Source organism: Sander vitreus, chromosome 11 (assembly GCF_031162955.1).
Source record: "Sander vitreus isolate 19-12246 chromosome 11, sanVit1, whole genome shotgun sequence".
NCBI classification, from domain to species: Eukaryota; Metazoa; Chordata; class Actinopteri; order Perciformes; family Percidae; genus Sander; species Sander vitreus.
In genome coordinates, this window is record NC_135865.1 from 30,589,385 (window position 1) to 30,611,884 (window position 22,500).

The 22,500-nt window shown below is 39.1% G+C and overlaps 3 protein-coding genes across 5 annotated transcripts in view; all 3 read left to right on the top strand.

The window, feature by feature from the left end:
• carf (calcium responsive transcription factor) overlaps window positions 1-22,500 on the top strand; it is a 36,681-nt gene that overhangs the window by 11,322 nt on the left and 2,859 nt on the right. For all 3 annotated transcript variants that reach the window (XM_078262733.1, XM_078262735.1, XM_078262734.1), the window contains 2 exons: window positions 1-47; window positions 882-985. The exon at window positions 1-47 is cut by the window's left edge and continues 95 nt beyond it. In XM_078262733.1, coding sequence (XP_078118859.1) covers window positions 1-47; window positions 882-985 — 151 coding nt within the window. The remainder of the gene's footprint in view (window positions 48-881; window positions 986-22,500) is intronic.
• Window positions 7,559-18,687, top strand: LOC144525788 (uncharacterized). The gene is made up of 10 exons (XM_078262853.1): window positions 7,559-9,823; window positions 10,814-12,839; window positions 13,424-13,495; window positions 14,368-14,442; window positions 14,700-14,783; window positions 15,275-15,349; window positions 17,054-17,128; window positions 18,125-18,208; window positions 18,297-18,371; window positions 18,629-18,687. Exons 1-10 carry the CDS (start codon window positions 9,803-9,805, stop codon window positions 18,685-18,687), a joined length of 2,646 nt encoding a protein of 881 aa, XP_078118979.1. The 5' UTR covers window positions 7,559-9,802.
• The window catches only part of LOC144525688 (uncharacterized), a 3,887-nt gene continuing 79 nt past the window's right edge, over window positions 18,693-22,500 (top strand). The window contains exons 1-8 of the mRNA XM_078262736.1: window positions 18,693-18,714; window positions 18,804-18,878; window positions 19,136-19,219; window positions 19,308-19,382; window positions 19,645-19,728; window positions 20,826-20,900; window positions 21,163-21,246; window positions 21,550-22,500. The exon at window positions 21,550-22,500 is cut by the window's right edge and continues 79 nt beyond it. Of these exons, the coding sequence (XP_078118862.1) occupies window positions 18,711-18,714; window positions 18,804-18,878; window positions 19,136-19,219; window positions 19,308-19,382; window positions 19,645-19,728; window positions 20,826-20,900; window positions 21,163-21,246; window positions 21,550-21,785 (717 nt within the window). The 5' untranslated portion in view covers window positions 18,693-18,710 and the 3' untranslated portion in view covers window positions 21,786-22,500. The remainder of the gene's footprint in view (window positions 18,715-18,803; window positions 18,879-19,135; window positions 19,220-19,307; window positions 19,383-19,644; window positions 19,729-20,825; window positions 20,901-21,162; window positions 21,247-21,549) is intronic.

Genomic DNA, 22,500 nt, shown 5'->3' on the forward strand with positions numbered 1-22,500 from the left:
CCCCCACACTGCCAGAGGAAGAGGAGGAGGAAGACGAGGAAGAGCAGGTAGCAGTAACACACTGCAGACTACAGAGAGATGTACATGCTGATAGAGAGTCCCAGAGCAGATTCACACACACAGAATAAACTCTCTGGGTTGTTTGCCTTTCTTTCAACCAATCACAATCATCTTGGGCGGCGCTCAGCTCGGGACGCAGCGACGGTGGCTCTGCTAAATAGTCTGAGGAAGGAACTTGTTCTGGTGGAACATTTGTACCCTGCAAAAGAAAAACGCCGACGATCGGCACTAGATCTTGATGCTTCATCATCAAACGGCCCCCTGGTGTGACTTCCTGTTGTCTTCTTGAACCCCCCGAATGTAGCACAAGTAGACTTTATATTTCACAGTTCCTGTTTTCTCTCAGATCGTTTATACATCTGGACGAGCAGTGACAAAAACACCAAAAATGTCAACGACATTTTTGTGACGTCTTGTTATAAAAAGTTGACTTTTTCAGCGTTTTTTTAAAGCGTTAAAAGTGAAGAAAAGATATCGAAGAAAAGTGTTGATAAAATGTCAAAAGCACCAAAAACATCAGGAGAAATGGTCACTCTTAAATCATTCTTGTGGCAGAGATAGAGGCAGTGTTATTTCCTATTTCCTGTTTCCTGTACGGGACTCTCACACCGCCTCAAGTCCGCAGCGGGACTTTTTGAGTGTCCCCCCTGCAGCCTAAACACACTACCCCCCCCTTCAACATGAACGGAAAAACCTGCGATTTTGCCGGACCGTCTGACGGCCGACGCCGGCTTAACGGGGAATTTGGCGCTCTTCTACTTGACCATATCTTCTACCATCTTTAGATAACTAACTAACGGTCTCCTCCCGTTTCCTGTCAGCACGGAACGGTCCCGTCTCGTCTCCACCCTCGCGTGGCGGAGAAGATCAGACAGCTGGTGGCCGCCGGGCATCATCAGGTGTACAGCGTCCGCAAACAGCTCAGGTAGGGAGCACACCTGAGACCATCAGACTATGTTAGGAACAGCTCAGGTAGGGAGCACACCTGAGACCATCAGACTATGTTAGGAACAGCTCAGGTAGGGAGCACACCTGAGACCATCAGACTATGTTAGGAACAGCTCAGGTAGGGAGCACACCTGAGACCATCAGACTATGTTAGGAACAGCTCAGGTAAGGAGCACACCTGAGACCATCAGACTATGTTAGGAACAGCTCAGGTAGGGAGCACACCTGAGACCATCAGACTATGTTAGGAACAGCTCAGGTAGGGAGCACACCTGAGACCATCAGACTATGTTAGGAGCCATACACGCAACCCCTGATTCCTTTCAGGGCATTAAGTTAACGATGTGTGTGTGTGTGTGTGTGTGTGTGTGTGTCTGTGTCTGTGTGCGTGTGTGTGTGTGTGTGTGTGTGTGTGTCTGTATGTGTGTGTTTGCATTACTATCTTTGTGAGGCCAAGAATGAGTTTTTAACCTTGGAGTGAGGACTATTTTACAAAGTGAGGACATTTAGGCCGGTCCTCACTTTATTTTCACTGTAATGGCCTCCAGAGGCTGTTTTTATGCTTTTCTCAAAGTTTCAGAGAGGTCCTCAGAAAAATAGTAAAATGAGAAATTGCAAGAAGAAATTGGTGTGTGTACGTTTTCTGCATACACACACTTTTGCTCTGTCACCCCCCCTATCTTACACACACTTGTACTGCATCTGAGCATTTTTTCAGTCAGGCGCCCCCTTCAGCTTCACACAGTTACTGCACCTGAGCCACTCTGGCACTGACGCCCCCTTCAGCTTCACACAGTTACTGCACCTGAGCCACTCTGGCACTGGCGCCCCCTTCAGCTTCACACAGTTACTGCACCACAGCTACTCTGCCAAACATGCATTTATTGCACCTAAATTACTCTTGTTTCAGGCCTTATTTTACCACTCTGCATTTGGCCAATGTCCAACAGAAGTCTTGATTATATTAAATACAGTGTAAGAAATGTATAATAAAGGTAACTGTTAGGATTGGACCAGGATTAGAAGAATTTAGGACCACAGGGATCCATGAGGATGACCATAGTGAAACGAAAAATACATGACACTGCTGTTGATTTGTCTGCATGTAACAGTAAACCAGGTAATAAGCAAGTGGGACTTAAAGTACAAGTTACAATGTAGATATATCCACAGATTCAAAAAAGTAAGTAACAAACAAAAACAAACGAATAGATATAAAAGAAATAGAAGCATTTGATTGGCTAAAGTGAATTTGTATGTATTGGCTATTTGCCAAGGTTATCAATAAAAAACATTTTATTTATATATGTTAAACTATATCAACATGTGTAATATCTAATAAGAGTATATTATTTCAAGTGGAATTGTTTGATTTTCTAAATATTAATACAGACTTTTGTATTGCTGATTTAACTATTCTGGGATATATGCATGTTCTGGAGGCATAAAGAATGCAAACTGTGTTAAACTATTTCCATCATATTTAAATAATAGTAATATCTATTGACATGAATATATTAAATCCTAGAGACTTAGTTTCAAATGAATGTCTTAACATTTCTTTAGGCCTTTGACTTACTGGGAATCAAACTGGGTATAAAAACAAGAAATGCAAAATAATATTTCATCACAAAACCCAACACCACTTAATGTGGGCTAGTTTAGAGATTATAGAGGATGAATTGTAGTAACTGTTGTAATTATCTGACTTTTCTATCTAATCTGACATACATTTCATGATTTCAATTTGTCCAATACTTTTGTTGGTTTATGACAAAGTATTTGCAAAATTACATTCCCATCAGCCTCAGTTGTATTTGCTGCTGTGTTAGTGCTAATTAGCATGCTAACATGCTAAACTAAAAGAGCGTAAACATCATCCCTAGGATCACCTTGCAGTTTTCTTTTCTCTGACTCTTTTTGGGATCATTTCTACCATTTTATGGCTCTATTACAGCCCAATACAGTTGGCAGAAATGTTAGCATGTTGCCTGTTACGCCATGGCTCATGTGGTGCATAGTGGCCAAACACTACACGTGTGTGTGTGTGTGTGTGTGTGTGTGTGTGTGTGTGTGTGTGTGTGTGTGTATCTGCATTGCTATCTTTGTGAGGCCAAGAATGAGTTTTTAACCTTTGGAGTGAGGACCATTTTACAAAGTGAGGACATTTAGGCCGGTCCTCACTTTATTTTCACTGTAATGGCCTCCAGAGGCTGTTTTTATGCTTTTCTCAAAGTTTCAGAGAGGTCCTCAGAAAAATAGTAAAATGAGAAATTGCAAGAAGAAATTGGTGTGTGTACGTTTTCTGCATACACACACTTTTGCTCTGTCACCCCCCCTATCTTACACACACGTGTACTGCATCTGAGCATTTTTTCAGTCAGGCGCCCCCTTCAGCTTCACACAGTTACTGCACCTGAGCCACTCTGGCACTGGCGCCCCCTCCAGCCTGACACAGTTACTGCACCTGAGCCACTCTGGCACTGGCGCCCCCTCCAGCTTCACACAGTTACTGCACCAGAGCTACTCTGCCAAACATGCATTTATTGCACCTAAATTACTCTGGTTTCAGGCCTTGTTTTACCACTCTGCATTTGGCCAATGTCCAACAGAAGTCTTTATTATATTAAATACAGTGTAAGAAATGTATAATAAAGGTAACTGTTAGGATTAGACCAGGATTAGAAGAATTTAGGACCACAGGGATCCATGAGGATGACCATAGTGAAACGAAAATACATGACACTGCTGTTGATTTGTTGCATGTAACAGTAAACCAGGTAATAAGCAAGTGGGACTTAAAGTACAAGTTACAATGTAGATATATCCACAGATTCAAAAAGTAAGTAACAAACAAAAACAAACAGAATAGATATAAAAGAAAGAGAAGCATTTGATTGGCTAAAGTGAATTTGTATGTATTGGCTATTTGCCAACGTTATCAATAAAAACATTTTATTTATATATGTTAAACTATATCAACATGTGTAATATCTAATAAGAGTATATTTATTTGAAGTGGAATTGTTTGATTTTCTAAATATTAATACAGACTTTTGTATTGCTGATTTAACTATTCTGGGATATATGCATGTTCTGGAGGCATAAATAATGCAAACTGTGTTAAACTATTTCCATCATATTTAAATAATAGTAATATCTATTGACATGAATATATTAAATCCTAGAGACTTAGTTTCAAATGAATGTCTTAACATTTCTTTAGGCCTTTGACTTACTGGGAATCAAACTGGGTATAAAAACAAGAAATGCAAAATGATATTTCATCACAAAACCCAACACCACTTAATGTGGGCTAGTTTAGAGATTATAGAGGATGAATTGTAGTAACTGTTGTAATTATCTGACTTTTCTTTCTTATCTGACATACATTTCATGATTTCAATTTGTCCAATACTTTTGTTGGTTTATGACAAAGTATTTGCAAAATTACATTCCCATCAGCCTCAGTTGTATTTGCTGCTGTGTTAGTGCTAATTAGCATGCTAACATGCTAAACTAAAAGAGCGTAAACATTAAACCTGCTAAACATCAGCATGTTAGCCTTGTCATTGTGAGCGTTTTAGGATGCTGATGTTAGCATTTATGTGTATTTATTGGTTTATTTAACAGGAACAGTGGTGATTAATAAACACTGGTATAAATGCACAAGAGTTAGCCAAGAGGCTGTTTTTCATCTTTAGTCCAGGGACTACTAAAGCAAGGTAGAGCAAGGTAACATCTGTACAGGTACAGATGTTACCTTGCTCTACCTGTCATAGTACAGCCTCGTAGAGCTGCTGTAGACTCTTAGTCTGATTTATCTGGTACTAAATGCTTTATTCAAAAGTATACAGTCTTATATCTGCAGAGTAAAGAGTTGAAGTACATCTCATTTTCTTCCATAGTTCAATATGCTATTGTTCTTCTACACTTGCACAACTTAAGTTAATATTTGAGATATAAATGATGCACCCTCCTGTAGGATACAGCGACAAAAGTATAAGAATAGACATATTATTTATCCTTACAAAAAATGACTACCTTCGCCTCAGTTGCCCCCAAACTGTTTGCTGTCCCCAGAGATGGGGACTCGAGTCTGAGACTCGGACTCGAGTCGCACTTAAGTCGCACAAACAGCTGACTTCAGACTTGACTCGGACTCTACCCAAAATACTTCAGACTTTACTCGGACTCGACCCCAAATACTTCAGACTTGACTTGCAACTTGACCCAAAAGACTTCAGACTCGAGCTTCGAGACTCGTCAACAACATGTTTTCATGCAATTATTGCTTTTTAAATCTATATGCGACAGGAAGATGTTTGTTAAATAAGTAAATTTGTGGTGTCTTGTAAACCCATACAAAATGTTTGGAATGACACAGAAATAAAACATAACTAACTAACTAACTCTAAATTCATTCATGTATTTCTATTTTCTTTTATTGGCGCATACATGTTGGGGAAACGTATGACGAGCCTCATGTCCCCTGCCCTTTGCCATAATGTGCAACGAAACGCATGCGTTATGCCTTATGTGCCCGCACTCACATAAAACAAAATACATTGACATGGCGACACCAAGTCCTCCCGGAGTTGTGCCTTTTGGCATCTCAAAACGCACTCAGATAGGTCAGTCACTCACACGCTAATGTGAAAGAGACGTTACATTTAGCATATATCGTCACAAGCTAACCATCGCAAAGTGTTGTGCTAATGCTGTGGAGACGCTGGCCTCACTAACCTCTCCTCCTCTGAGTCAGGTCTCCCACGCGCTGGACTCAGTTTCACTAACACTTAGAAAATAAGTGGCATTACATCAGTGAGCTCAAACTGCTTATTGTGCGTAATTTGAACTGAGACTGAGAGCATGTTGTTCTGTAACTGGTGTAGCGCTGACACTATTCTCTTGATTTCCTTTTCGACATTAGACAATTTTTTTAGTGAAAGAGATGTTACATTTAGCATATATCACCACAGGTAACAAGCTAACCATCGCAAAGTGTTGTGCTAATGCTGGGAACATGCACATCGTATCTTTATAGTTGTATCCATATGATGTGATAGACTTAGGTTAATATTTCACCAGTTCAGAGGGCTAGAGAGATGTGTTAAGTAGACCCCATAAAGTTATCCCACAACTGATTTTGATACTGTACTGTCTGAATGGTAGCTACAGGACATGCTTTGAATTCATAAGATTTAACAATACAGTGTTAGGGACAGATCAGATGGCCAGAGACTTGAGACTTGATTTGGACTCATGGCAAAAGACTTGAGACTTGAACTTGCCCTTCAAAGACTTGAGACCTGACTTGGACTCGAGCTCAAAGACTTGAGACTCGACTTGGACTTCCAAAAAATGACTTGTGAACATCTCTGGCTGTCCCTGCTCACATTCTATGAATACATGGAGACAGCACTGTAGCACAACAGAGCTCACATAGCAAAGTGAGCACAATATTGTATTGCTACTGTGTTTTAAAAAATATGTTTTATTAATTTATCAGTCAACACTATTTAAATGCATGCTGAAAGAATCTGCAGCTTCATTTCTCCCAGCACCTACAGGGCAGAGATACAGTACAGTAAAGTACAACGTCTCAATAGGTCTGATGGTCAGGGGCTACTGAAGCAAGTGGCAGCTCCTGTATTTGGACAGTTAATTGTGACATCACTTTGGACAGCCAGTGGCTGGTATGTTTGCCTCCACAGAGAATTATTATTAGTTAGAATTATAGTTACATAGTTAATTATTATAGTGTCCTGTATGGTGTTCCTGGTGAGCTAACTGAGTGGGGCAGACTAGCAGGCCTCCCTCTCACATCCTGTGCAGACACTGGGCCTCCTCCACAGCCTTATCATTCAGTGTTGCGGTTTATTTTGCAGTAGTACTACAGTAGAACTGTAGTGATAGTTGTGAATCTTGTGTGATTTCCAACCCTGCAACCTGTAAAACAGGCCTGAGAGTCAGAGGTGAACAGCAGAATATTGTGAGGTTCTCTCTTTTGCTGCAGCTACCACTTAATTAATGGCCCATCAGTAGTGCCACACACTGCTGAGAGCAGGTGACCTGCACTCACAGAAAGCTTGGCCACTTTCTGCCTGGTACATTAATGTTGGACACTTTAAGGGAGAGACACACACACCTGGTAAAGTGTTAACATAAACTAGTGTAGAGGCTATGGCCTCATTGCATCTCATTATACCCTGATGGTACCTGCAGCTTGTTCTTGGGAGTGTCTGCTTACACAATAATTCACCAAAGTAAATTTACATCCACATTACTTTGCTTTTAGCTGACTTTTCATTAGCTTACAAACTAGCAAATCAGTGAGCACATGTAATGGACCTTAGGATCCTTGCCATGGACAAATGAACCCTGATTAATTTCAGTTCAGTTCAAAGCTAAGGAAATAAAGAACACTATAGAAATGAACACCATATGTTGTGTTGCTGCTGCATACTAATCGTCAACAGCAATTTAACACAAGTAATTAACAACTCAAACCTATAACACTGAGGATCAGCATGTGTTCAATACGGAGAAATTAAAAAGGAGACAAAATCTTCAAGTTCCAATAAGGTGAAAAGTGAAACTAAATTCATAAATAGACAGTGAACAGAGAGAAATTTAAATTAAAAGGATGAAAAATGGGTTAGACATACAAACTACAAGCTGTTCATTCATCCTTATGTAGTGTATGTAAAGCATCACAGTTGGTAACCCAGTTTCACTAACCTTTATTCTTCTTCTTCTTATTTCATTTTAACTAAACTTCTAAGGTTTGGCCCCTGTGTGTTCAGCGATGGAAAATAACCATACATTTACTCATGTATTCTACTTAAGTACAGTTTTGAGGTAATTACCATTCCGGTACTTTCTGCTTAAACTCTCCAACAATTATAAGGGATCAATCTTTATTTACTATAATCACTGAATAAATGATGATATACTAGTATAGATTACGGCAAGGGACAATTAAGCTAAACCCCATGTAAAGTATATAAAATTAAGTCCACCTTTACCAGTTGAAACATCATGGAGATGAACAAATTGATCCTTCAATAAGTATAATACAATAACATAGTTATTCTAAAATTTGCCATGTTGCATTGTGAATACTTTTCAGACTTTAAGCATATTCAGTGCTGATACTTTTTTTACTGAGGTAAAATTCTGAATGTAGGATATATACTTGTAACTATTTATACAATGAGATATTACTATTTTACTTAAGTAAAAGGTCTGCGTACTTCTTCAACCACTGATATACATACAATAATATATATGGTTAAACTTTACTTTTAAGAGCGAAACTTTAATGTTACATTTCTTATTTTGCAGTAGTACTACAGTAGAACTGTAGTGATAGTTGTGAATCTTGTGTGATTTCCAACCCTGCAACCTGTAAAACAGGCCTGAGAGTCAGAGGTGAACAGCAGAATATTGTGAGGTTCTCTTCTCTGCTGCAGCTCACTTAATTAATGGCCCATCAGGAGGAGGGGCCGTCCCCCGCTTTCTGCCATACACACTGCATAGAGCAGGTGACCTGCAGGTGACCTGAACTCACAGAACGCTGCCCTCCCCCCCACCTGCAGAGTGGAGCTGAATCTCAGAGCTGACGGAGAAGGTACAGCAGGTGCTAGCATTTAAGACTGGAGCGACTCAACTAAGGAAAGACGACTTTTAAACAGTTTCTGTGCAGGTAAGATTTTATCAACTCTTATTTTTAGCTTCCACACGTCAGTTAATGTGGGTTGTGCAAAATTATTTCGGCACATTTAGACTTTTTATTGCAGAATGGAGTTGCTAGTTGTCGTAAATTGTAACCGCTAATTTAATCGTCAGGCAGTGACTTTTTGTATAAATATGTGAACATATATTAGTTTAGAGTTTTTTTAACAACATTGCAGTGACACATTTAACCGTTATAGAGCTTAGATTGGGCCCAAAAAATAAAGCCCGACCCAACGTTCAAATTTCACTGTAGTTATGAGCCCGAGCCCGATTTTAAAGCCGACATTTTTTAAACGTGGGCCGTTATAACTGACGTTGTCAACTACAATTCAGAGTTGTTAGAACTACAGAAATCTGTTAGAATTATTTTAATGAATAATGCAACAAGGACGAATCATGTAAACTGCGTTGTTTGTTTGAATGGATCGCAAATGGATCAGAATGAAGACACGTAAAAAAAAAAACCGCATTTCTCTGTGAGGGCCTCGCCCTCATGCTTGGAGAAGTAACAAAAGTAGGCATTGAAGGCTAACTATCATCTTTTCTGCAGCCTGCTTCATGTGTCTGTTTATCGTCTAAGTCCCCGTGTTTTAGCTGTCATAGGCGAGCAGCGCACTGCACTTAATGCACTCGAAAAAGCCGACACATATGTTGACATGACCGGAACAGTGTTAGAAGGTTTTAAAGTCAGTTTGTATCTTTTTCTGAAAATGAGAAAGTGGACACATTTATAACTCCATTTAGAACTTGTTAAATGTTTCAAGCATTTTTTTATATCTAGTCTGATTTTGTTTTTCAAAGACTTAGTTTGTAGAACTACTTAAAGTGACAGTGGTTTTATAGAAGATAAGTTTTTCCTCTCGTTTTCAAATGTTTACATTCAAATGTAGTTCTAAGACACTACAGCAGAGAGCTACACTTTAGAAACTACACTGCAGTTAATGCTTAACAGTCTGTTTTTTTATTTTGAATCCAAAGTAGCTGTAGCTGTGCTCTCATGGCTTGTTTGTAAAGTTTTCAATATTCTTTTTGGTTTTAGGTCCAGAAGTTGATGGCTGTGAGAAAAACACAGGTATGTGCGTTTATAAAATCTTTACTCTACCCTGATGTAGACTCTTCACTTCACAACAGTTGGTAGTAGTTTAATTCAATGTTGAAAGACGACTTTTAAACTGAAAAGTGACAAAAAACTGACAACAGATAATACAAACAGGATTTCACATCTGGAATCATAGGTTAGGGTTAGGCTGCTCATTCTGTACTCGCAGACTTATGAATGAAGGCAGTTAATATTTTAATTTGTGGGTATTTCTGATAATATTATAAATGTGGAAAGTATAGAAATAAAAGATTAATATGCACTGAGACTGGTTTTGTTATCTAATTGTAGCACATTGAATTGCAATATACTTAAGATTCTTAGCCCTATTATTAGTTACGCTAGTATTACTATTTTCTGGAAAAACCTTAGCACCCATCACCACTCATATACAACATCATGAATGACTGTAATGTCCAAGTAACCAACACTGGATCACAAAACTGCAAGGTGAAAGGATCAATTTCATGTCTTCTCTGGAGATGTTCAGATACATTATGGTGGGGAACAATAGAGGTCATAAGTCAATTGTATGGTAATATTTTAGGGGATAGTTTTATGGCACTTATTCGTACAGCCAAATTAATTCAATTATAGAGCTGTTGCACTGTGCTAGATGAATTAATACTAAATAAAAATAGCAGGCTTATTATATTTTATGTAGCTTATTTACAGATCTGAAAACTCATTGTTTAAGTGTTGATGGTGTTCAGTGAGGTTTGTCTTCTGACTGTGGTTGAAGGAAGTTAGTCGCACACTCGTAGCTAATGTTTTGGCATATTTTCTTACGTCTTCTGACTGTGACAAGCCTTTTTTTTTCAACACAAGTGAAAATCCTGATTTTAAAACACACACTTGACATACTGGACATCCATTTTCAAGATAATGATGGTAGCATGGCTCTGTAAAGTTGGACTTGAAAGTGAATGTGATGTTTCTCATGATTATGCTTTTTACTTACAGTTGGACTGTGTCTTTGAGGAGTCAGGAAGTGATTCCTCTGGGTCTGAACTATGCAGCCACACCGGATTGGACCCAGATTACAAGCCACCTCTGAATGCATCATCATCCAGTGACGAGGAAGATTTGAAAAGCCCAGGCAAAGCTAAGAAATTGTCCAGTAAAGAAGATTTCAAATGTCCAGACACAAATTCAAATGAAGATGAAGATCTGCAAGGAGGCAAAATAACCATTAGGAAAAAAAAGAACACAAAAACGTATGCGAAAATACAAAATAAAGAACAAAAGAGGACCAAAAAAGATAAAGTGACTGTAACCATGACTGTAAAAACTTGTACAAAAAGAGAAGACAACAAACGTGCATGGGACAAAAAGCACTATTGCCTCTACTGTGGCCAATCAATCTCTAAGATGGCAAGGCATTTGCAGAGAAAGCATGTGGAGATCAAGGATGTAGCATATGCCTTCAGTTTCCCTTTAGGATCGAAAGAAAGAAAGGTTCTTTTGGAACAACTGCGAAATAAAGGTGATTTTAAGCACAATAGCAAAGTCCTGGCAAAAGGCAGAGGAGAACTAGTGACATGGAAGCAGCCCTCTCATAAAGCTTCTGTTACGGATTATTTGCCTTGCACATTTTGTTTTGGAATGTTTGCAAAAAAGGATTTGTGGAGACATCAGTCATCATGCAACAGCAAAAAGTCATGTGTGCCAGTAGACGACGAAAAAAAGACAAGAGGAGCAGTACAAAGTCGTGCTGCACGCCTCCTTCCAATAACGGCTTCTTCCAATGGATGTCAGGGTATCATAAACAACATGAGACAAGATGATGTGTCCTTTCACATCAGAAGTGATTCTTTGATTTGCAAATATGGAGAGTCACTATATGCAAAACACGGCCGTATGAAGTCCAGGCACCAGTACATTGCACAAAGGATGAGGGAGCTTGGCCGATTCATGTTGGCTGCTAAAGATATGGACAAAACAGTGAGGAGTCTGGAAGATGTATGTGCACCATCAAAATTTCAGCTTGTTGTCAGTGCAGTAAAGAGGCTTACCGAGTTTAGTCCAGGCAAAAATGAGTATGGGAAACCTTCAACAGCTGTTAAAATTGGATTCTGTCTTAAAGGAGCTGCAGAGGTACAGATTGGGCAGGCTCTTATGCATGATGATGATCAGGCAGAGAAGAAGGCAAAAAAGTTCTTGGAACTTTTGGAAAGAAACTGGAGAAACAATGTTTCTGTCAGTGCTCACCAAACTATCCAAGAAAAGAGATGGAATAAAAAAGAGGACATCCCCCTCACCAAAAATGTGATTGCGCTGAGGGATCATCTCAGGATGGTAGAAGACAAAGCAAGAGGGGAATTGAGGCAACAGCTGAGTTTAACAGCATACAAGACACTAAATGAGACGGTACTAGCACAGGTCATCGTATTCAACAAGCGACGTGAAGGGGAAGCATCACGCTTGACACTTGAAGCTTACAAGAAAGGAAGCACAAATCCCATAAACGAGGACATTTATGTAACCCTGTCACCACTGGAGAAAGAGCTGAGCAAGCGATTAACTCGCATAGAAGTACGCGGAAAAAGAGGGAGAAAGGTACCTGTTTTCTTGACAGACAAAATGAGGGAGTCCATAGACTTGTTGATTAAAAGGAGAGATGAAGCTGGTGTTCTTGCTGAAAATCCCTATCTCTTTGCAAGACCCGGTGTGATGACGAACATACGAGGGTGTGACTGTCTGCGAAAATATGCAGAGAAAAGCGGAGCAGAAAACCCTGAACTCCTGAGGTCAACTAAATTAAGAAAACAGGTTGCCACACTCTGCCAACTGTTGGATCTGAGTGAACAAGAGCTAGAACAAGTTGCAAGGTTCATGGGGCATGACATCAGAGTTCACCGGGACTTTTACAGACAGACGGACAAAACATTTCAAATTGCCAAGATAAGCAAGCTTCTATTTGCAATGGAACAAGGCACTTCCACCTTCACGGGAAAGAACCTCGATACAATTGATCTTTCTGTCTGTGGTATGTATGAACTGTTACATATCTTGTTTTGTCCTGCTCTGTTTTCTTGTTGTGCATAAAAACATTTTTATACTTCAAATTGCTAGCAGCCAAGTAACTGCAGTAATTTCCAAGGAAATTGCCCTGGACAATCTGTTCTGTACAATCTACTATAGCGGTCTCATAATTAATAGAAACATTTTCAGGAAAACCACAGAGACTCATAGCTATACCTTCTTATGTGCAGGTTACATTCACTGCTACCATTAGTGTGTAACTTTCTGACTAATTGTCCATTAGAACTACATTTTTCAGTGGTGATGTTTATATATGCAGTCATTGTTTAAAAAGACCAAACAAAATTGGCAAAGTGTCACTGTGTAATATATTAGTAAAGGGATTTTTTTTTTGTGAAAATGTTTGGAAAGCTTTGGTTTGTAAGTTCTCTGGTTTTGGGATTGCATGGTATAGTAAAAAGTGTAAGGTTATCAGTTCAGGGACATGAGTAGATCTAGAGTAGTATTTGTACTCTTTTAATTAACATTCGAATATGTTAAAGTTTTGAATACTGAGCACTAATATCTGACCATGGTTATCTTTCATAGGTAAAAGTCCCACGTCGACTTCTGAGAGTGTCCCACAGAGAAAAAGGAAACGAGTTAACGAGGTGGATGAAGGTATGTTTTTAAAAGTGAAAAACGCAGTGCATTTTAAACCGGTTTATATTAGATCTGCAATAGTTGTTTATTTGTACTATTATTTCAATTAAACTAATTAATCTAATTTCTAACCAACAATGGATTTGTTAGTTCTACCTTTTTTAGTTCTACATTCTCAAATGTGAAAATGACTCTCTTTTTATATAATTTTAAAATGAATGTCTTTGTGTTACAATTCAAATCTTCCACTATTTTCTGACAATAAGGGACAGATGAATCAATAATGAAAATAATTGTTGGTTGCAGCCCTAGTCTACACTCAGTATCCACCTTTATTACTTGCACCTGTACAATCTACAGCAGTCCAACACAACAACAACCTGCCATAATGTCTACCTTAATTTATTTTTGACAAAGTCATAAATATGTCAATTCACATGCTTATTTAAGTTATAATTAAAGGTGGTGTTGTAGTGGACTCAATTATATCAAAAGGGTGTTTCTTTTTTTGTCCTCCGTATTTACATAAATGAGTTGGTCAGAATGTTAGGAATACTTCTAAATGTAACGCAGTTCAGTACATTATCTCTAATTATGACCGCAGTGCTAATAAACAGGATTGAATTAACACCTCCATGACAATGTCAACAAAAACTGAATATTACAGGCATCATACTAGACTTTACAGGAAAGAACAGTTGAATTTGATTATGTGTGTGTGTGTATAAACGCTGACCTGAAAAGTGATACCAGTACATACCCACTGGTGTAAACTCATGTATCAATGATTTTAATCGCCTTTACAGATACAGTTAAATACTTTTACTGGGTCTTTCTTTCATACACTGCATAGGATGAGGTGTCACTTTTTGCTTGCTCTTGTTTTTCAGATGGAGGTTCTGACCTCTTGTCCCCCAAAAGGAAACTGGAGCCCCTCAGTGAGGATGAGAGTTCAGATGTAGATGGTGAGTTAAATGACGTTTATAATTACAAAAACTCCTGCCTTTTGCCAAAAATTATAATAGTAATATAATGTAATATTGTAGTACACATTGCTGCTTACAGTTTTGACCTCTTGAAATATAAGTGCTAGCAGCCAACTGTCAGATTTTGGTAGTTATGTTTTACTGTCAGCATTTAAATACACATGAACCCTGAATATGCATTATACCTGAGATTTCACTAACTAACAGGTGCCAATGTTTGTCTGTTACTGTTGTAGATCAGAGTCCAGGAACAGGCTTGGAGAGGAGGCCCTCACAAAAGAAGAAAAGACGTAAAATGTCCAAGACAGTGGAAGCAATAGGTAAGTGCTTTAAAACTGGCCAAAAAAGGTATATACTTCTAAAGCTACCATTAAACGCTCTCTGTGACTGTCTACAAGCCATACAGTGGGTTGGGAATATTAATTCCTTTTATGTCACTTGATATTTTGAAAGGAGGAATTGTGCTGTGTGCCCTCCGGTGCAAACGTACGTGCATACATATACAGGCACAAAATAGTTGAGCTATGTGTTCCAGAGTTATTTTATTGCTCTTTAAAACAGAAATCAACAATGTTTTAAATATTTGAACAGGCACCACAATCATTGTAGCAATAATGGGTTTGTCAGGCTACTCAGTGGTTGTAAGAGGCTAGTGTGACTTGAAAAGTGACACCAGTGCATACCCACTGTTGAAAACTTTCATGTATCATTTTAATCTTCTTTGCAGATACAGTTGCATGCTTTCACTAGGTCGTCCTCTCCTACACTGCATGGGATGAGGTGTCACTTTTTGCTTGCTCTTGTTTTTCAGATGGAGGTTCTGATCTCCTCTCGCCCAATGAGAGACTGGAGACCTGCAGTGAGGATGGTGGTTCAGATGTATATGGTGAGTTAAATGGCATTCATTATCCAAGTCAGGGGTGTCAAACTCAAATTCCCTAAGGGCCACACTTTAAAATGAGAATCACACCAAGGGCCAGACATGTATTGCTTTATGTCATCGAAAAAGTCAAACATCTCACAGTTTGGTCGACAGAATGTCAAAAAAAAAGTGCCCAAAACTTTGTAAAAAGTGACAATAACTAGTCAGTCCAAAATCGATTGTGAATCTAAAATGATATGGGGGCCAGATCAAACTTTGCAAAGGGCCAGATTTGGCCCGCGGGCCTTGAGTTTGACATCTGTGATCTAAGTTCATCGTGCAGTGAAAAATGAAAGTTTACAGAATTCTTTTGTTACCCTACTGGCGGGTTTTCATACTTCAACCATCAGTTACAAATTTAAGTATATATTACAGCACTGTTCACCATATCATCATTGATCAATCATCCTTAAGGTTAACATGTGACATTGATTACGAACCACAAACAGGAGTAGTCTAGTAAAAAGTGTGATTGTATCATCAGCAGGCCATTTCAGCTGTTGTGCTACCGCTTTCCAAACATACACGTTTGCCGTGAAAAGATACAGGCAATGCAATTTTCTTTTCACGTTAACGGCGCATGTTAACCGGTGCCCGGTATCTACCGGACGAAATAGCAACGCGGATTACGGTGCCACTTAAATGTCTACGTTGCACTCTGATGCTCCAAAAAAGACGTTAGAGGCAACAGAAACATCGCTGCATGTCACGCTAGTAAACACTAATAACACGTTACACAGCAGCTAACGTTAGCCTACCATTAGCTACAGTAGTAACTGGATTAAACATGGCTAAAATGCTGACAGCTAAATGGTGTAGTGTGACTGTATTTCACTGTAGAGGATTCCAACAGCGGGACGTACAACAGTCTGCCGCTAAAGATATCGGCTAAAAGACTCAAACTAGCACTATGGTCACTGCTGTTGTCAGAAAAACAACACAGACGGGACTAAATGTTGTGTTTACTGGTAAACCTTGTGACGACTTATGACCGACTGCTATCTGTTGTGGAGTTTTCTTCACGTTACTCTGTCCTCTGTGACTGTCAACATCTAAACTAAACTGCGCGGTGCAGGGAACAACTCTGATTGGCTCATGGAGGCACGTGATCAGAGAGCGGTTTACGGACCTTTGGAAAGAAAAAAAAAACTGTGATACAGAGCGTTCTATGAACGGAATGAAGCGTTTTAAATAGCGCTCGATCACGTGAATTTGAGCGTGGGAAGCCAAAATCGTGATCGTGATTAAAATTTGATTAATTGTGCAGCCCTACCAGGGTTTAGAAAGCCAGGGCACGGACTTAAAAACTAACAGAGGTCAACATCACAAAGGCAGACAGGCAAATGCAGGTCATAGGACTTAGACGGTACGGCTTGAAGGCACAATAAAAGACCTGGCAAATGACTAGGGCTACCGTGCTGGTACTAGAGATATACTCTGGGGAGCTTCAAACTATGGAGTAGGTGTTCAGGCAGAGAGTGGATCGGTTGGTTAAATTTACAAAAATAACACTGGGGACCAACTGATGCTCAAGAGAAATGGCAGGATCAACAGATGTTAGTGAACAGAAAGAAAATGAATCAAACAGGTGATGATTGTGAGAATCAAATCAACTTTACTGAGATGAATGTGGATGAAATGTCACTTTTGTTTGCTCTTGTTTTTCAGATGGAGTTTCTGATCTCTTGTCCCCAAAAAAGAGACTGGATTCCTGCAGTGACGAGGGGAGCTTAAATATAGAGAGTGAGTTAAATGACGTTTATTATGAAATTCACAAAAACTGCCTTTTTACAAAGAATCCTGCTAGCTTTTTCTCAAACTTAGTAGCGTATTACTTAAAGGACAATTTCGGTGCAAAATTAACCTAGGGTCGTGTACCGAGTCGACGGTTCTCTGGGACGTTTTCATGCCAATCGAATGCGTCTATAGCTTTAAACAAGCTACTGCAAACCGGTGGTTAGCTGCTAACGCTACCTTTTGGGGCAGAGGGTAAATTGTTATTTTATACTACTAACTGGGCTCAAAACAGCACCACACTTCAAGGGTAGCATAATGAGGGTCCTTACATGTAAACCAAAGCATTGAGAACTTTGTAAGTGTACAGACAGTTTATTAAAGAGATTATAAAGACAGTAGCGTTCATGTTTACATGCAGGCGCCATCTTGGAAAAACGTCATGAGCAGTCGAACGACGAATGCCGTGCAACCAGTAACATGGCTCAAACACAGCGTTCGTGGTCAGGACTGTTAGAGACACGTTAGATTAGCATGAAAACATATCCCAGAGAACGGTCGACTAGGTACACACATGTTATTAACCCCTAGGTTAATTTTGCACCAGAATTGTCCTTTCATATCATGTGCATGAATTATATTACTTGTCACCATTTCATCCTTTTTGTTTCTTTACAATTTGTTACACTTTTGAGATGGGTATCACAGTAAATATTGAGTGTCCTTCCTAATGGGAGTTCAATTATTGTCCAATGGTGATCCAGTTGTGAGGAAGAACTATTTTGTAATATTCTAGTACACATGGCTGCTTACAGTTTTGACCTCAGAAATATACTGTAAGTGCTAGCAGCCAACTGTCAAATTGTGGTAGTTATGTTTTATTTATTTTTTTCACTTTGGTTTTTATTAATTTGTGGTAGTTATGGTTATACACATGAACCCTGAATATGCATTATACCTGAGATTTCACTAACGGGGGCCAATGTTTGTCTGTTACTGTTGTAGATCAGAGTCCAGGAAAAAGGTTTGTGAAGAGGCCCTCACAGAAGAAGAAAAGACGTAAAAAGCCCAAGACAGTGGAAGCAATGGGTAAGTGTTTTAAAATGCCTTTACTGGGTCTTTCTTTCATACACTGCATAGGATGAGGTGTCACTTTTAGCTTGCTCTTGTTTTTCAGATGGAGGTTCTGACCTCTTGTCCCCCAAAAGGAGACTGGAGCCTCTCAGTGAGGATGGGAGTTCAGATGTAGATGGTGAGTTAAATGGTGTTAATTATGAAATTTACAAAAACTCCTCCATTTTGACAAATTATAGTATAATAGTAATGTAATATTCTAGTGCACATTGCTGCTTACAGTTTTGACCTCTTGAAATATAAGTGCTAGCAGCCAACTGTATGATTTTGGTAGTTATGTTTTACTGTCAGCATTTAAATACACATGAACCCTGAATATGCATTATACCTGAGATTTCACTAACGGGGGCCAATGTTTGTCTGTTACTGTTGTAGATCAGAGTCCAGGAAAAAGGTTTGTGAAGAGGCCCTCACAGAAGAAGAAAAAGACGTAAAAAAGCCCAAGACAGTGGAAGCAATGGGTAAGTGTTTTTAAAATGCCTTTACTGGGTCTTTCTTTCATACACTGCATAGGATGAGGTGTCACTTTTAGCTTGCTCTTGTTTTTCAGATGGAGGTTCTGACCTCTTGTCCCCCAAAAGGAGACTGGAGCCTCTCAGTGAGGATGGGAGTTCAGATGTAGATGGTGAGTTAAATGGTGTTAATTATGAAATTTACAAAAACTCCTCCATTTTGACAAATTATAGTATAATAGTAATGTAATATTCTAGTGCACATTGCTGCTTACAGTTTTGACCTCTTGAAATATAAGTGCTAGCAGCCAACTGTATGATTTTGGTAGTTATGTTTTACTGTCAGCATTTAAATACACATGAACCCTGAATATGCATTATACCTGAGATTTCACTAACGGGGGCCAATGTTTGTCTGTTACTGTTGTAGATCAGAGTCCAGGAAAAAGGTTTGTGAAGAGGCCCTCACAGAAGAAGAAAAGACGTAAAAAGCCCAAGACAGTGGAAGCAATGGGTAAGTGTTTTAAAATGCCTTTACTGGGTCTTTCTTTCATACACTGCATAGGATGAGGTGTCACTTTTAGCTTGCTCTTGTTTTTCAGATGGAGGTTCTGACCTCTTGTCCCCCAAAAGGAGACTGGAGCCTCTCAGTGAGGATGGGATTTCAGATGTAGATGGTGAGTTAAATGGTGTTAATTATGAAATTTACAAAAACTCCTCCATTTTGACAAATTATAGTATAATAGTAATATAATGTAATATTCTAGTGCACATTGCTGCTTACAGTTTTGACCTCTTGAAATATAAGTGCTAGCAGCCAACTGTCAGATTTTGGTAGTTATGTTTTACTGTCAGCATTTAAATACACATGAACCCTGAATATGCATTATACCTGAGATTTCACTAACGGGGGCCAATGTTTGTCTGTTACTGTTGTAGATCAGAGTCCAGGAAAAAGGTTTGTGAAGAGGCCCTCACAGAAGAAGAAAAGACGTAAAAAGTCCAAGACAGTGGAAGCAATGGGTAAGTGCTAGAGATGCACCGATTACAACTTTCTAGGCCGATTCCGATTTTCTTTGAGTTAGGCCAGCCTGATTTTAGCCGATTCCGATAAAAATTTTCTAACCACTTTACTGCACACACAAATTTATTTTCCTTAATTAAGCCTTAATGCAGTATAAATATATTTCTCAAAACACACACAGGCCTGTTTGAACGTCAACAGTAACGTTACCTGAAAACAGCGTGTAGTTCCTTTTTTAGCAAGTTTGCTTTGTGTCATTGTGCATAAATATGAACACTACCGTTGCTGTCAACAGGCTTATCGGCTAACGTTAGCTACCGGCGGTTATCTCGGAAAAATCCAGCAAATAGATGGTACCCTAGAGTGCCGTTACCTGACACAGATGATTTAACGTCACCGCTCATTTTACAGTTTAACAACAAAACTAAACTCTTTAAAGATTACTATGTTTTTAATGTTGGTTTTGAGCGGTATGCATCCCCACTAACCTGGAAAGCGTTTTAAACAGTAACGTTAATACATCGTCTCCTACAGCGGCCAGCAGGGCGTCAGAGGGACCACAGCGTTTGCTGACGTTAGCTTCCTGTCTCATCTGGGGTCTGATAAACAGTAAATTCATCAAAGTCAGTGTGCCCAACGCTATTTTCCAATAAACTGTAGCTGACGTATTTCACGGGACCCGCGTGAGTGCGGTTTTCATGTTCCAGTTTTTCAGCCTCAAGAGGGGAGAGAGAGAGGCTGACTGTTCGAGCCATGTGTCATTACGACTTTGACATTTCATTAACAGCTGATTGAGCGGCAGTGCGCCGCTGCTACATGCATACAGCGAAAACCCTGCATGTGCACGTGTGGTGTTGCTGTTGCGCGATGTAAATCATGCGGCACCTGAGTGCATTTGACCGGCATAAAATCGGCATATGTCAGACTGACCGGCAGGTCTCCGGTGATGGCCGATGACGTGAAAATCGGCCAATTCCGGTCACTGGCCGGTCAATCAGTGCATCTCTAATAAGTGTTTTAAAATGCCTTTACTGGGTCTTTCTTTCATACACTGCATAGGATGAGGTGTCACTTTTAGCTTGCTCTTGTTTTTCAGATGGAGGTTCTGACCTCTTGTCCCCCAAAAGGAGACTGGAGCCTCTCAGTGAGGATGGGAGTTCAGGTGTAGATGGTGAGTTAAATGGTGTTAATTATGAAATTTACAAAAACTCCTCCATTTTGACAAATTATAGTATAATAGTAATATAATGTAATATTCTAGTGCACATTGCTGCTTACAGTTTTGACCTCTTGAAATATAAGTGCTAGCAGCCAACTGTCAGATGTTGGTAGTTATGTTTTACTGTCAGCATTTAAATACACATGAACCCTGAATATGCATTATACCTGAGATTTCACTAACGGGGGCCAATGTTTGTCTGTTACTGTTGTAGATCAGAGTCCAGGAAAAAGGTTTGTGAAGAGGCCCTCACAGAAGAAGAAAATATGTCAAAAGACCAAGACAGTGGAAGCAATGGGTAAGTTCTTTAAAACTGGACAAAAAAGGTATATACAGTCCAGACCACAAGTATTTGGGCAGTTGGACTTTTTGTCAAGCATTTTAATGTACTATCCATTTTTCTATTTAAAATTGAATGTACTGAAGAACAAAATTGTACATATGTCCAAATACTTAGTCTAGACTTAACTTCAAAGCTTTGATAAGATGCTTTCTATGACCTATGCAAGGTGTGCATGAGCAGAGTCAAGGAATCTACGCTGAGATATACAGTATGTATTTAAGGTTACACAATCTACATTGTCTTTTCTGTCATTTGTAGTGCCACCCACAGTAAAGGTGAAGAGACCGTGGAGTGAAGCAGAGAGGAGTGCGGTAAACAAACACATGGCAAAGTTTATTGCAGAGCGCCGTGTTCCAGGTAAAGAACACTGCATGCGATGCATAAAAGAGGAGGAAGCCTTGAGTCAAAGATCATGGAAGGATGTAAAGAACTTTGTGTACAACACAAATGTCACATTGAACCGGAGGTGTGCTACAAGGCAGCTTCACTTTTGAAGACCTTTATTGTGCAATATAAGGTTGTTCTAGTTGATGTCTGGTGCAGTTCTTTTGATACTTTGTGCAGTACTGTTCAAGTGGTGTTTCAAAACAGAAATAAGACACATTTGCAATTAACATTTATTTTAATTTATTAATTGGACAAATATTTTCTTAATAGTTTTTTATAAAATGTCAGAACATTTTGAAAAACACCTAAAACAAAGTGTACGGTTGTCTTCAGGTTTATTTTGTTCAAATGACAGTTTTTGTGACAAGTTTAATATCACAAGCAGCAAATTCTCAAAGTTGATGTTTGAACAAACAGAAATAAATGTTCTGATAACTAAGTTAACACTTATTGTTTTTTATTGCTTTACTTTAGTTCAGAAATACATCTGTGCTTTTGTGCAGTACTCTGATCAATGGTCACATCATTCATTTGTGTATATTCTTCTGTATATGAACCTCAAACTGCAACTCTTCAAAGACTCTCCAATTGATATATTTTTACAGTATTTGTTCTAAAACATAAAATGGTAGTAAAAAAAGAACTGCAAGCAAAAGAAAGAAGTTAAAATAGTCTAGCCTGAACTGAACCCAATAGCGCCCCCTAGAAATGGTCCTCACTTGAATGGTAGAATGACGGTTCTTATACTTAGTTTTAAAAATAATCTGAGGTGGAAAACTGAGTCATGGAGACATCTAGTGTTTAAATGTAGCATTACTTTGT

What these genes read in the sequence shown, in the direction of transcription:
- LOC144525788 (XM_078262853.1), top strand. Translation starts at nt 9,803, where the DNA reads ATGGCTGTGAGAAAAACACAG. An exon ending in CAAGACAGTGGAAGCAATAG is followed by an intron (nt 14,784 to 15,274) that starts GTAAGTGCTTTA and finishes CTTGTTTTTCAG; the next exon opens with ATGGAGGTTCTGATCTCCTC. An exon ending in TGGGAGTTCAGATGTAGATG is followed by an intron (nt 18,372 to 18,628) that starts GTGAGTTAAATG and finishes TTACTGTTGTAG; the next exon opens with ATCAGAGTCCAGGAAAAAGG.